Source organism: Heteronotia binoei, chromosome 7, assembly GCF_032191835.1.
Source record: "Heteronotia binoei isolate CCM8104 ecotype False Entrance Well chromosome 7, APGP_CSIRO_Hbin_v1, whole genome shotgun sequence".
Classification (NCBI taxonomy): domain Eukaryota; kingdom Metazoa; phylum Chordata; class Lepidosauria; order Squamata; family Gekkonidae; genus Heteronotia; species Heteronotia binoei.
Window position 1 is genome coordinate 36,799,970 of NC_083229.1, and position 15,952 is coordinate 36,815,921.

The 15,952-nt window shown below is 41.8% G+C and overlaps 1 protein-coding gene across 8 annotated transcripts in view; it reads left to right on the forward strand.

The window, feature by feature from the left end:
- Nucleotides 1-5,627: 5,627 nt before the first annotated feature.
- Nucleotides 5,628-15,952, forward strand: part of UBR5 (ubiquitin protein ligase E3 component n-recognin 5) — an 83,686-nt gene continuing 73,361 nt past the window's right edge. For 6 of the 8 annotated variants that reach the window (XM_060243412.1, XM_060243415.1, XM_060243414.1 and 3 more), the window contains exon 1: nucleotides 5,635-6,029. In XM_060243412.1, the coding sequence (XP_060099395.1) occupies nucleotides 5,968-6,029 (62 nt within the window). In that variant the 5' untranslated portion in view covers nucleotides 5,635-5,967. Of the gene's footprint in view, nucleotides 6,030-15,952 lie in introns of all 8 variants that reach the window. The other 2 variants (XM_060243420.1, XM_060243419.1) reach the window with 2 other exon arrangements.

Sequence of the window (15,952 nt, forward strand, 5' to 3'; positions counted from 1 at the left end):
TTACGTTTACTTAAGACAACTGCAACTCTAGAAACAAACTGAGCCTTGCTTTATAGCTAGTTTTCTGATCATTAATGAAGGCCTCTCAGCACTTAATCAGGGCAATTAGCCTAGAATTCTGCCATAGTGTAAATTAAACTCACAAAAGCATTTCCCAATAAAAGGGTCTCCATTTACATTGATCAGTTCTGGACTGCTTTGAATTGCCCGCCCAATGATACTTTAAAAGTCCAGTTCCAAACATAACTCTGCCTGCCAGAGGATCTCCATTATCTTTTCTAAACTGGAAATATTCCCAGTACCTTGAACTTTCCTCCTCATATCCTTTGGCTAATCCAATGGCACACCAGTTAACTCACCTTGCCTTCTCCCCTTTTTCCAAACTTGGAAGGAAAGGCATCTTTTGTCTTCAGCTCAAACCTCTGACTGTCATTAGAGACAGAATTTATTCCCATTGAATAATGCCTGACAAGAACTACATGTGTCAAGTGAGTGGCAGAACACCTCTTCTGGTACATCTCATGTGCTTCTTCAATGCTCCTCCTTTCATTTTTTAATTATTGGCTGTGTGAACATCTGGACTATTAACATGGGAAAGGTCCTTTGCCTGGAACCTGCACGGATTGGAAACTATGCCCCCTGCTTTACTTTCTGCCTCTGGGACACATTGCAGTGTTTAGTTTGTGCTTAGAATATTTGGAGCTTCTTATGGGTATTCAGGCCTACTGAGTGCTTGATATTATTGCAGCCTCTTGAGCTTGCTGATTCTCCAGGTCAATAAACTTTTTAATAATTTCACTCTTTCCAGATTCTCAGTTTTCCAGATTTGCAAGGGAGCATCACTGATTTATAAGCAGAGCACTTTATAAACAATATATACCTCCCTGATTTGAGGTATTCCCTTAAACCAGGTGTAATACCTAACTTCAGTCAGCAGCTTCTTCAGCATAGGAGGTGGAAGGAGGATTTTTCTTCCTTTTTATCTGCTCCCTTATGTTCAGATTATTTTAATGTAAATTTGGTCTGAGCTGGAAAATGGGCCACATCTGCATTGACAGGCATACAGTTCACATAAGTCTTCCAGATGACACGTAGTAATAACCTGGTTTTATATATCTAATCCAAAAACTTCTAACTATGTATGAAGAACACAATTTTTGGCCTCACTTCTTGGCATTCCCTATGACAGATGAAAAGTTGGCTGATATTTTGCATATCAGATCCAGCTGCAAAAAGAAAAGCTATTTCTTTTCATATCAGATTTTTAAATTGCAAATTTTATGCAAAAGCACTACTGTATGTTAAGTTGCTAGGTAACATGATAATGCTTTGTGCCAACAATTGCCATTTAAGAATTTGGTAAATTCATGGTTCCTTACACTCAGTTCTGCTTGGAGAAGTTAATAATCATCAAATGTTAGCACTGTGTCCACAAATTAATTGATCTGGTAGCACTATCAGCCAAAACTAACACTAATGCCAGTCCTTTAAGAGCCATGTATGGTCCCCATGTGGATTAAAAAAATCTGCATAATGGACTCAGTCAGAATATTATGTATGCAGAATATTACAAACTGTTTTTAAAAACTGGGAGTTAAAATCAGAAAAAAGACTGCTGTCTGCACATGACAAGACTGTGTAGAATTATGCCTGAATATGCCCCACTCCACGGACTCTCAGCCTTTGTATTGCAGGTGGACCAGAGCTTGTTTTCTGGAATTCATAAGACGGACAGAGAAAAGCTAACCTTGATCATCAAAATGGAAGAGAAGGCCAACATAATGGAGTTTAATGTCAGTGCATAAAGTATCATTAAAAAGCAATATAACCAGGGGTCATTTTGTAGAAAAATAGGTGGTGGAGCTCATTAGCGTAACTCATTAGAGATGAGATCCAGCCAGCCCAAGCAGGCCTCGCTTGCCTGGGGCTCTCCTGGGCCACCCCCACCTGGAGGCTAGCAAGCCACCCGCCACCCAAAATCACATAAGAAGTGAAGAAAGGATGGTGTGGGCTTCTCCAGGGGCTAATGAAGGCTGCTGGGGGTGTGGCAAAGCCCCTGGTGGCTGTCTGGCTGCCCGCTCTCCTAATCCAGGGATTGTTATACAGCTGCATCTACTATTCAATGGATAAGGTAGGTGGGGAGGAAGAGGGGGAACCTTCAGTAAGGTTCAGCAGCAGCGCTCCTGCTGAAACTGAAGCCTAAATATAACATACCCTTATGCATGCCCAACAGCCAAGCACAACAATACCATCAGATAAAAGTGATAAAGTTGCTATTCCAACTGACAACCCTGCAAAATCCCTAATAACTCCTTAGCCACCCACCAATCATAACATCTCTAATTGATGAAGCCATCCTAGTGCTACCATTCTTTATAATGAGAAACTATTTATTTATTTATTTATTATTTATTTATTTATTATGGGATAAATAAATGTGGGATCTACTTCAGTTCTGCCGGGCCTGTAAAACAGAGCTGCCAGCTTCCAGGTGAGTAGTCAAAACCGAGGACTGCAGTGTGGAGAATACAAATTAAAAATTCACAGGCTGATAGTACTACCAGATTGCCAGTCATTTTTGTAGAAATAATATATACAACACATAAATCCCAGATATAAAGCATGGACTATGGTAGGTCGATCCAATATACCATTTAAAATCTTCCTCAGGTCCAAGGATGAATAAATTAAATCCAAAAAACTTATATAGTCTTGTTTGTTGTTATCACTTTGAAGTGCGACCCAACCAGACTCCACAAAGAGTTTACAATCTTAATAATTGTTATCACTTTTGGAATGGGTCCAAACCAGACTCCAAGGAACTTACAGTCTTATTTGCAAGAACTTGTGTTTATATGGGAATCACCATGGTTTTTGTTTGATCTTTTAACTTGGTTTTATTATATGATACTATTATGAGCCACCTTGAGCCTAATTCTGGGATAGGGTGAGATATAAACCTAATAAAACAAACAAACAAGCAAGCAAACAAACCAATAAACAAAATATAGCTCAGCACCAAAGAGGGCCTTGATGTAGCCAAAGCATAGGATGATAGTTTTGCCACAGAAGAGGTTTCAGGTTTAATCATTGGCTAGAAGTTCTTGGAGAATGTGTCGGAGAAAGCACACAAATGTGCACACACATAAGTGAGCAGTAACCCACCCCATAAGAGCAACTCTGGGAGCGCAAATTTTAGTTTACGTACCGATAAATCAGGAAAAAGACACCACAATTGGTTTCCTAATGCTTGCTTTGTACATGATCTTCCTGTAATTACTATTATTGTATGCATTTGAAACATGCTAGCAGTCAGGGCTTTTTTTTCCCGGAAAAAGAGGTGCCGGAACTCTTGAGAGGGAAATGAAGGAGAAACACACAGGTGCCCCTTATGAACTTTTAAACATTTTTTGGGAATTTTGTTTCTGCAAAGAGGTTCTGGAACTCCATTCCATTGCGTTCCTGCAGAAAAAAGCCCTACTAGCAGTAAAATAGCTAACAAACGCAGTTACTGAAGAAAAGAGAATTGTTTGTTGAGAAGTCAAACTGGAAGGCATAAAACAGGGATGTCAAACTCATTTGTTATGAGGGCTGGATCTGACATAAATGAGACAATGTAGGCAATGTTCCCTCTAAGCTGTAAAGCCTTGTAAGCAAAAATTCTACTTTGTGAGCTACTGGCATTAAAGTTGTGAGCTACTAGCATTAAAGTTGTGAGCTATTGCATAAATTATTGTGCTCCGGGGTCATCATTCCTGAGCTAAGACAAAAATGTGTGAGCTGGATACTAAAAATCTGTGAGCTAGCTCACACTTACTCAGCTTAGAGGGAACACTGCTTGTAGGGCTGGGCCATGTGTGTCATAAAATGTAATGACAGGTAGCGGAGATATAAACTTTATAATGGACACAGACAAACACAAAGTTTTTTTAAAGCTTAAAATAAAACATGCTTTAAAAATTAGAACAAGTTGGTCTTAAAGGTGCTTTTTTTTGTTTCTCTCCTGTGTGATCCAGAGAGCTGAGCAAAGGAAGCTCTGGCTCTTTTCTTCCTTCCTTCTTCAGGGGACCAGAAGGGGGAGGAGCCTCAACCAATAGATGGGATGCTTGGCTCAGTAGCTCTGCTGTGTGACTGAGAGAGCCTGGAAAAGCAAGCTATTCTTCCCCCCTTTCTCCCCAAGGGAGGAGCCTCAACCAGTAGAGAAAACAGAGACTTTGCTCTGTAGCTGCTGTGCGATTGAGCAAGTCTGGCAAAGCAAGCTGTGATGCATAAGGAAGCAAGAGAGAGGGAGAAGGAAGCAGATTACAACCAGTTGCATGGGACGTGATAGGAGCCCTCTGGAGGCCTGATTTGGTCCTAGGCTGCTTGTTTGACACCCCTGAAGGTGCATGCACATTTACTCCAAAGTAAGCTTCCACTGTTTGGAATTGCTCCCAAACAGCTCAGACAATAGGGAGTACTGCTTTTTTTTTTTTTAATATCCAAAATGGTACCTCTCATTTTCTACCTCCCTCCCACAATCTCCATAAGAAATTTATTTTCATCCCTATGCCCAAGTAAGCATGTATAAGTGAACAAGGATTCTGTAGGTTTATTATATAACTCAACATTAATGTTGAAAGATTAATGCAAAATAGCCCCAATTACTGGATTCATGATCCAGCCTCAAACCTTAATCCCCTTGGGAGCTGGGAAGGAGGACTTCAGATCCTGTGAAGAAGGAAAATATCATATCCACATGGTATACATCAGGGATGGCCAACGGTAGCTCTCCAGATGTTTTTTGCCTACAATTCCCATCAGCCCCAGCCAGCATGGCCAATGGCTGGGGCTGATGGGAGTTGTAGGCAAAAAAAAAATCTGGAGAGCTATCGTTGGCCACCCCTGGTATACATATTGAAAGCTCACTGAATTCAAGAGCCAAAGGCAGGTTGTGAGCTTAGTTCTTTTTTAGTCGGGGCAGCAACAGTAAAGGATGGAGAGTTCGTCTCGCTTGTCACAACCTTTCACCGAGAACCGGTTTATATACCAGCAGATGCAAGTGCTTGAGCTGTACCATTTTATGCTACGAGTGGGCGGGCTGCATAGTAGAGTCCTTCCTTTCCCATTCCTGCCCACAGCAAAATAGGTCAAAAAGAACATTATATTGAGAACGGTGCTCCATAGCACGCCAGTCTTCCAATGCGTTTAACATTTTTCCCCCGCCGTAGGGAAGGCTTCAGGGACCTACTTTCAGCAGCCTATGGTAGTACAGTCAGTGCAGGAAGCGCTTTTACCTCTTGATTCTCTAACAAATAGCCCATAACGCCGCCTCTTCCTGGGAGACAGATCATCCATCATTCTTGCCGTCACTTCAGAGAGCGGGATAGAGAAGCACTTCTTTCCCTTGGGAGTAGGTGGCGCTGCTGAGCAGAAGCGCCACCGCTCAATCCTCCCTGTCCTAGACACAGGCGGCGCGCGCGCACAACGCGACTTCTCCTGTCCCTCCCTCCCCGGTCTCCGCTTAAAAATTTCACGTCTGACGCAAACGCGCCGAGTCTCCTCGCTCTCGCTTGCCCAATCCGCGCCAGCCTTACATCGATGTCACTGTCTTCCCCTTGAGTTATGATGCGCCATTTGCTGTCGGAACAGAGACGTCCCGCCTCCCCTCCCCGGCGCGCCGCAAGGAAGGAGGGAGGGAAGAGAGGGGGGCCACTGGAAGTTAAGATGGCGGCGCGTGTGAGAGTGGGGTGCTGACCGAACCCTTCCCCGTTGTCGCGAGCTGCCCCCCCCCCCTTGCCGGCTCTGCGCTGTCCCGCCTGAGCTCCTCCCCCGCACGGAGCGGAGGCGCCTGAAGTGTGATCGAGACTCTGTGAAGGAGACACCCAAGTTCCCCCTTGTCCGTCCGTCCTTCCTCCCCCCCATCCATTTCCTCCTTGCGCGCCCGGCCTCAGCCCGCCTCCCTCTGGGGAGGGGGAGCCGCGGAACATGACATCGATCCACTTCGTGGTGCACCCGCTGCCGGGCACCGAGGACCAGCTCAATGACCGGTGAGAGGGGAGGGGAGGGGAGGCGAGCCCCGGCGGAGAGGGGGGGAAGGGGCGAGGAGGAGCCCGGCGGCGTGAGGGGAGGAGCCCCGCGTGTTTGGGGGGCGCGAGGAGGGCGCTGGAGAGGGCGGTGGTGGGATTGCCGGGCACGGGAGGTGAGCGTCAATAAGGTTCGGCGCGTGGGTGTCGCCTTCCCTTTGGGTTACGGATGCCTTCGTAGTGGGAGGCGGATGCCAAAGAAGGATGCAATGCTAGGCTTGGAAGCAGCAGAGCCTATTCAGGCCAGTCTGCTTTTTTGTTTTTTGAGTAAACGGGCATCGGATTGGGTTGAAGATTATGTGGATGTATCTCTCTCTCTCTCCCCCCTTGTAATGGGATAGTCCGGGTTCTCTCGCCAGCAGAACTTCAGTGGGTTGATTTTCATGCTCTGGTTCCAGTGCGGTGGCGTGGAGTATCACACGCGAAAACGTCATGTTCTGGTTTTAAAACGGGAAATCGTAGATTTATTGGCCACGATGGGAATCTCATTCTTCTGTTCTTTTGATTTTCTGGAATGTTACTTGGGGCCTTACGAAAACTGCCGGGATGAAAAAGGACTTTCCTCATCTTATAGGAGGCCTGACAATTGTGGGTGGAGACAACAGAGAGGAGCAAGAATATATTTTGAATCAAACTTCGTTTTAAGGAAGATGATGCCAGCAAATGTTGGCGATGGGACAGATTAATGTTAATTGTGTCCAGTGTTTATGGAAGTCGTGTTTATGCAGATCACAGAGAAGTTATTGTAGAAATAGTTTTGATTGAATCAGTTGTCGGGGCGGATAGGTGGTTTTGGAACTACTGAGTGAATTAAACTAGGAGGATATGGAGGTATTAAACTTTTAGCAATATAAGACATTTCTGTTAATTATCAATTTATTTGTATAATCTCAAAAGTAATTCTGTGATTATTTCTGTCTTGGTCAAATAAATATTTACATTTTCTACCTGGAATCTCTGGGTTGCTGTTATACTTGAAAGTGTTCCAGGTCAGTGTGGTCTTTCAGTAAGGTAGATATGAAAGAAGGTGACTGAAAAGATACCGTTGCAGTGAAATCCCAAGCAGTGGGCTGAGAAGGATGTTAACTGTGTGCTGTTGGAAATGGAGAAGCAAAGTGTCTAGTGAAAAACTGGAGTTGGTTTAGGAATTATTCTTCATGCCTGCTATTAAGTGTCTGACATTAAATGAGAAAGGGGGCTGCAATTTAAAATTTGCCAGTAGGGTGTGGTTTCTTCCTTCTGAGTGACCTGGTGACACATTTTACACTGCAGCATGTGTCATGCACTCCTCAGACAGAAAGTACCTCAGATGTTTGCAGTTTCAGTTCTTCCTGTGAATGTAGCATGTTGCTTATATGAAGCAAAAAATCTACACTATTTTTGTAGCTGCAGCTCTAGCTGTGGCCTAAATATCTTCACACAGAGGTAGATCCCACTGAGCTCAGTGGGATTTTCTTTCCAGTAAATACCATCATAACTGCAGCTGAGGAGTTTCAGTGATTTCTGAATATGACTTTATGTTGTTGCTATGTAGTAGTTAGCATGCTAAATATTTTCTAGATATACCCAACTTTTGTTGTAATATTTTGAGTCTTATTCCATAATTTCCTTTTACTACTACAACTTCATAAACAATACACTTGATATCTTCTGTTGGATAAAGACTGAAGAATGTATATGAAGCTGTATTGGTAAGAACAAATATGTTCTTCTGAAGTGCTGGTTAACATCTTCTTTACAGTGGAACAAAGTGGGACTCCAGTGGCACCTTTAAGGCTAACAAAGTTTTTTCAGAGTGTGAGCTTTTGTGTGCATGCACACTTCCTGAGACATAGAGTGTGCTTCCACACAAAAGCTCACACTTTGAATTAAACTTTGTTGGTCTTAAAGGTGCTACTGGACGCCCGCTTTGTTCTATTGCTTCAGACTAACATGGCTGCCTACCTGGATCTGTTTTCTTTACAAGTGGCGTTTTAATGAGAAAACCTTTCAAAAATGGCAGGAGCCCTTACTGCAACTTCTCAGCAATGAATGATAAATTTATAAATTTTCAGTGTTAGAAATCTGCAAACTGTTAATGAATTGAAAGTTGAAATAAATCAATAAAATGGATTTACTTACATATATGGATTTACTTATATGGATATTGCTGGTACAATATGATTTATTGCTACTGCAGATTATGTGCAAATGCTCACAAAGATGGAATGTGTCTGTTTCTGTTTTTACATTTAATTTCTGGTACTGTCAAACTTGGTCTCACTAATTAATGATCAAAATTTAAGTATAGCCAGAGCAGCTTATTTATGTATCTGTACTTTGCTGTGTAAAAACAAGATTTTAAAAAATTGTATCTTCATCTTGTGAAGCCAGAGACAGATGAGTAATATTAACTCTATCTTTTGGGTTTATTTGGTCTATGAAGCCTTAAGATGTTTTTGAGTAAAAATGCTTCCCCGCAATGAATGTGACATGTGCCATCATGGTGACTTGAGAAACAAAACCTGGACTATATTTAAGAGTTTGAAAAAAGCAAGCTTGTCTGTGCTTAAGCACTTCGGAGCTTCTCCCAGTAGGAATTTAGCACTTGGCTCTTCTCCATTGCCAAAGTAAGAAAGACTTCAGTGTTTTTTCACAGCTGGAAGACAGTGGAATAGGATGTTCTAAAACTGGCTGATAACCCTACTTACTTCTGCCTTTATGTGTGGGACCAGGATGATTGTTTTAATTGTGTGTCTTATTTTATAGGCCTTCTTTCTGGATGAGCAAGTGTTAGATTCAAGTTGTTATGCTGCTAGTTTGGGGGGGGGAGTAGGTGCTCTCAGTATAAGAAGGGTGAAATTAGAACAGGCAGGAAATAAAGAAGCTTGGAAAGCATGAAACTGCTGTTTCATTTATAATATGCCATTTTACCCCTACAATTGAAAGACCAGGTGCAGTCACTGAAGAGAGCACTCCCTCTCAAGTAGTTCTCCTTCCCCCTGACATGTTAGTATTTTCTGCAGTAATTTCATGCTGTATGTGTGTACCAGCAATTGAGTTGTAAAGGCCAAGAATTGGAGCTGGTATAGCCTCATGGCTAGGAGAATGAACTGTGATCAAGGAACATTGCAAGCGGAAATCCCTGCCAAAGACTAACTGGTTGGCCTTAGGAAGTTCACTTTTGCAGCCTTGGGCCCCCACCGTTCTAACTGCAGGATGATGAACATTGGCATCTTTTATAGAAGTTATTACTTTTAAATAAGTACTATAGAAAATGTCTGTGCGGTCATCCTTTCCTGTGTTTTTCTGAGTTTTCCTAGTGTAGGTTTTGGCAAAAATTGGGCAGGAAAAGCCCTCTTAAACAATATTTTCTCTTTCAGAAGCACTAAAATGCTTTCAAGGTATTTTTAAAATTACTGTTACTACCACTGGTTACACTGCTGCAAAATACCTGTATCAAAGAATCGGTGGTAATATGGACTCTGCATTGCTGAACACACAGTGCTCTGAGGACCATATGGAAGGATTTTCAGAAAATGCAGAATACAGAACATCTTCAGGTATTAGGTACTAAGTTAGGAGTGCTGGACATAGTGTTCTTGCAGCTCAGTGATGTGGTGGAAAGTCCCATCAGGTCACAGGTGACTTATGGTGACCTTATCAGGTTTTCAAGGCAAGAGACATTCAGAGGTGGCTTGCCATTGTCTGCCTCTGTGTCACAACCCTGGTATTCTTTGGAGGTCTTCCATCCACTTATTAGGCAGGGGTAACCCTGTTTAGTTTCCAAGATCTGACAAGATCATGCTGGCCTGGGCCATCTGGGTCAGAATTAGCCCGGTGATAGGGCTTTCCCCCCTTTCTTAGCGGTACAACCTGACACATTGCAAATTCCTCTGTAGTCTGCATCCTTTGAAATAAACTGGTGAATGTTTGAACATAAGGTCAAGGGATAAGTTAACATGAAACAACTGAGGTTCTGCTTTTTATGTTGACTTTTGAATTTCTGAAATTTGTGAAGCTGAAGTGAGAGCTCAGAATCACAGCTATGGATATGTGACACTAATTCAAGAAATAAATCAGTTATGTTCGTATTTTAAAGGATATTATTTACTGAGGTAGAGACTGAGGGATCCAGATGGTTCAGAGTTTATCAAGAGGAATCAGAGGAATCCTCAGTGGTCCAATTTGTAAGGCATTGGTCAGACAAATATCAGTCACGTTATAGATTGGGTGGAGTTGTCTTGGGCTTCCACTTAACTAGTTTTGGTGTGGATGTCTTTTGGCTTGTTCAACCTAGCAATGTCGACATGGTCCTTGGAGAGGAGAGCTTGCCATGTATACAGTCAGCCATTTCCTTCTGGCTGATTTGAGCAGCTGGCTGTAATGTAGCATTGTTTTCGGAGCTGACCAAGCTTTATTCCCTGACTGTTTTAAATTAGTTAACTAATTGTGTAATAATGAAATTAATTTAAAATATTGCAATATAAATGTTAGGTAAGGTTTCTACAGATGTGACAAACTGACTGAAGAATTTTTCTCTTTCTTTTATTCTGGAATACTTGGGCAGTATACAGTTTCAGAATTTTAAAGACAGGTTTGTGAAATATACCACAGGTCAAATCTTTCTGTTTTAAGATGCCTGTAGTTAGAACAGATGCTCAGTAGGGGAAGCTTTGTTGTGGAGGTAGGTTTGCAGTTGAACACTACAGTGAAACAACCTTTACTACTGGCATTGCTATCTGGTGATACTGAATGAAAGTGGAAAGGTAGGTTGCTACCTAAAGATAAAACTCGTCCCCTGTGCAAGTACCAGTCATTTCCAACTCTTGGGTGACATTACATCACAACATTTTCACGGCAGACTTTTTATGGAGTGGTTTGCCATTGCCTTCCCCAGTCATCTACACTTTACCCCAGCAAGCTGGGTACTCATTTTACCGACCTCAGAAGGATGGAAGGCTGAGTCAACCTTGAGCTGGCTATCTGAACCCAGCTTTCACTGGGATTAAACTCAGGTCATGAGCAGAGCTTGGACTGCAGAACTGCAGTTTACCACTCTGCACCATGGGGCTCTTACCACCTATCTGATGGTAATCTGGACTTCATGGAATACTTGACCATCCTTAAATAATATGCCATCATTTGATGCTCTTTGACTAATCAAATAGCTGATATGCCATTGGTGTAATGGAATCTACACCTTCAAACATTAAGAGTCTTTAAGATAAATCAAATGTGCTTTAACTATTATATAAAAACAAATGTTTATGTGGAAATTTTCATTGCAATACCATCTATATAGTTCAAGACAATATAGCAAGTGTTGCACACTTTTAAGGGAAAACTGAAGGCCCTAGAAACTGACACAGATTTTAGCATACCCAACAAACTGTGCATGACACATCCCATGGATGGGGTTGCATCAGTAGTTCAACTGTATTAGCAAGGAAGTCATCTATTAGATGACTGAGAATATCAAGAACAGGGTCTTTTCACAGGAGAACCTATCTTCTTTTCTAATCAGGGCATTGACAGTTTTAGAGCTATCTAATAATATGGAAACCTCTCTTAAAGAAGGATTCCAGCATGGTCTCAGGAGTAGTATGGTGCTGGCATATGGATTTTTGAAGTAACTTACTTAAATGAAACTACTCATTGGACCCAATGGTCTTGAGCAGTATCACACTAATTAAGTTAAAAACAATCCTAATAACCTGAGCCCAGATTTGGACTCATTTATTTATTCATATTATATCTTGCTATAGTTTGGAAAAAGAATTTTGCAACAGCCAAAGTGGCTTTGTGTTCAGTACCTGCTAGGATCACTTTCAATTTCTCTCCAGTAGGTATATTTGCTCTCCTTTGTAGAAGGAGCAAGACCCATAATTCTGTTGTGTCTGAGTAAAGCACACAATTCAAGAGACACAATGCTCCAATGTATCAGTTTGCCCCGATTGACACAAACATAATTTCTTTTGTGTAAAGAAACTGTTTATAGTGACCATCCTTACTAATGGACCTTACTTCCAGATTTAGCTCAGGTCATGCTAGGAGAATGTGTTCCTTTATTTCCAGTGCTGCTAACCTGACTTTGATAGATGCACCAGTAGTTGCTCTGATTTCGGATGCAGTTGTCCCAGTGGGTGACAAAGGTTGCTTAGTACGCACATTTGGCTGCAAGAGCTATCTAGCATTACAAACTCCTCACAAAGCCAGAGTCTTTGTTGAAAATTAGGTCTTTATGTTGCATCAGTTGGCAAACACTGTATTAGCAAGGAAGACTCAAGAATTTTAATTGAAACAAATTAAGCAGTTAATTGAAAGAGGGGAAAACTATAAGGAAGCTTAGGAAAATACATGGTTACGTAGAAACACCACTGAAGTTGCCCTATAGTTCTGGTTGGGCCCTTTCATCCTCCTGCTTATTCTTATTTCAAGATAAATGATCTAAATTACAGTAGGCCTATAAAACAGGTAGTCATGTGTACCCATTCGGGACTTCAAGGATTTGGCATGACTTCAGTGGATCTCCCACCCAGTGGGGAGGAGACAACAGTAGTTTCAGAGAGTCTTGCTAAATTCTTTGCCAGACCTTTGAGTTGGAAAATATAATAAGGGGTGACTCTTTAGAGTTATACAGTCTTCCTCCTAGCACTTTCACATCTTTCTCATGTTGGCTCACCAAGATCAAAAGGAAGTGCACAGCAAATACATTTTGGGATTCACACTGAAAATATGTGGACCATCTTTTTGGCACTGAAGTGATAACAGAGCTGCCATAAAGGGGGAAAAAATCTTCTGTTTATTCTGTTTTCTTTGAAGTTCCCAAAAATGATGGACACTAGAGAGATGACGTAGACCCCAAGTTTGTAAACCAAGGTAGTGAGGTTCAGCTGTCTAGAAGAGTTTTTGACTTTCACTGATTCTGACCATCACATCCTATAAGAGATCTCTAAGGTTTGCCTGAAGGGGGATACCATTTCAGATGTTTTTCATTTGGTCTGGGTTTGTACACATTTACAAAGTTAATGTGGTTGTAGTGATTAGTCTGGAAACCTGGGTATTTGCATCCTTCCTTTTATGGTTGATATACTGATCAGTTCCCTATTAAAGAGCAAAGCACATCAGATAAAATGGAGAAGAGGAGAATGATGTAAGCCAGGATTATCAAATGTGCGGCCCATGGACCAGATTCAGCTCCCACAGGGCTTGTGTGCATCCACAAACAACTGCCTTTGTGCCTGCTTTCTTCTCCCTCTCTCTTGCTTTCTTCTGCATCATGCTCTCTCAATTGCACAGCAGAGCAACAGTGCAAGAGAGCTGGCTTTTCCAGGCTCTCTTAATCACACAGTAGAGCTACTGAGCCAAGCCTCTGCCTTCCAGTGGCTGAGGGAGGGAGAGCAAGAGCTAACTTTGGGGAGAGAGAGAGGGAGGGAGACAGCATGTGTGTTTTGTTGGGCAGTTATGCCAGGGCTCTCCTGAGTGCAGCTGGATTCCCCTCCTTTTTTTCATTGTGTTCATGCTCTTATGATCCAGTCTTTCTCAGTAGGAAAGCAATATGGACTATTTGGATGAAGAATGACAAGCCAGTGAGGTGGATTCAGCTGAAAGTGTGTGTCCAGACCAAGTTCATCCAGCGTATTTCCTTTGCAGACTGGAGATTTTGAACGTAGACTTCCCCGGCTGTAGGCTGGTACTGAACATTATACATTGCTGTTTCTCTATTCTTGCACTGTCTCATAGGAATTGTAGTTATTTCCTCAGAGAAGACTATAGTTTTGTAGACAAACACATAGCCCTCAGTCTGTGTCATGGTGCTGTCACATGTTCTTGACCAGCCCATGAAGCAGCTTGGGTGCAGAAGCTCACAATGCCCAGCCATTTCATGTTTTCTTCTGGGTCTTCGGCTCAAAACATTGACCACGAGATTTCTTTAATGAATGTAAATAAATTAAAAGTAGGTTTGCACCTTACAGATACACTCCTGAACAGCACGGACATTGTCTCCAGATTTTGACGCAATGATTCAGAGCAAGAGATGTCAATTATTATAGTGTGTTAAATAAACAAAATATTGCAAGTGTGCTAATGTTTTAAGTTTTTTTTAAAAAAACCACACACTTTAATTGTATTTGTATCCTTTATAAAGTTCATATATTTACTACCTGGCATTACATTTTATGTCACACAATTTATGTCATATCCAACCCTCATAACAAATTGGATTCAACACCCCTGAATTGTAAGCCTTTTTGGCTGCTCATTGGGGAGAATGGTGAGGTATAAATTAAGTAAATAAATGTGGAGAGGCCCCTGCAGTGTTTAACAGACTCCATATAAATTTTATTAAAATATTAAATTTTAGCTCACCATTTGCTAAATTGATTCAGTTTTTTAACTGGAGTACATGGATTGTTTTTATTTGTTTTACTAGTATGCTGTAACCCACCTTGAGGCCGCTTGCAGGGGAGGGCAGGATAGAAATCCCAGTAGATAAATATAAACATCAAGAAGAGGCATCTCATTCCAACCCAATTTGCTGATGTGTTTCTTGGCACCCGCTTCTTTCTTCTCCAATTTTAGCTTTTGTCCACCTTATTGGAGTAGGAGTGCTTCAGAAGAGCCCAAGGAGGTGCTTGTGTCTGTAGGGACATCCATAATATTTTGCGATTGACCTTAGTTCCCAATGGCAGCTGTTTTGTGGTGGCACCCACTAACTGTAAAAAAAAAAAAAGTTCATATAGGATTGACAAGGGTTGGGACCCCTGGTAAATCTAGAGAAAAACTTCTTCAAATTAGGAATAGCTATAATATTGCAACAACCATAATCCTGATAGGAAGAGAAGCCCATAACATGGTTTATATAACATGTTTGTTGAAAGATGTTACGTCCACATGAATTTATTTGTTTTATATCCTACTTTTCTTCCAAATGTGAATGGCTTACACTGCTCTTCTCCACTGCTCCCAAATGGCTTACACTGCTCTTCTCCATTTTATTGTCACAACAGCCATGCCAGGTAGGTTAGGCAGAGAGTGTGACTGGCCCAAGGTCATCCAGCGGTTTATTTGTGAGACCTGGGTTCAAATCCCCACTTGTGCAGTGGAAGCTAACTGGGTGACCTTGGGCCACTCTCACAGCCTTGCCTACCTCACAGGGCTGTTATGAGGATAAAATGGAGGAGAGAAGAATGATATAAGCCACTTTGGGTCCCTGTTGTAGAGAAAAGTGGGCTACAAATTATATAAGACCTGCAACTCCTAGGTTTAGTCTGACATTCTGACCATTACACCACACTGACTCAGTAGCATCAGTTTTATGGAACTGAAGTCTGCTTCCCTGGTACTAATGTATTTTGCAGTGCAGGTAAATAATTTCAGTGCATCAGGGTGGTTATCATCACAGCCAAGGCACATATGTATCACCAAGCACTCTAACAAGAGACAGAAGGAAACACAAAAAGCAAGACAGTGGGTATTTGTGAATGAAAAATACAAAAAACCTGAAGTAATTACACTTTTTCTCTAAGGGGTGAGAAAGGCATTCAGGCTCAGCTCCTGAAGATGGGCCTCAAGCTGAGGACCTTGATGAGGGCTCCCTCCCATTCCATATTTCTGGCTGACTCTGGGAAGGTGCAGTAGCAAAGTGGAGTTCTAATTCAAAATTTCTGCCAGAAAGAGTTTCGCTAATGAACTATTTCACAACAGTGGTTGTGGAGGCTAAGTTCTGTATGTCTTGTAAGACTTTTAGGGCTGTTAATGTGTGAAAGAAAGCTATTGTGAATTTGTAGGCTAATATTTAGACAATTGTGAGATTGCTTTAAATAATTCTTGGCCGTTTTATTGCCTAACCATTTGTGTTCAGTGCTCTTCCCCTTGTTCGCAAAACTTTTTTTTCTTGGCTT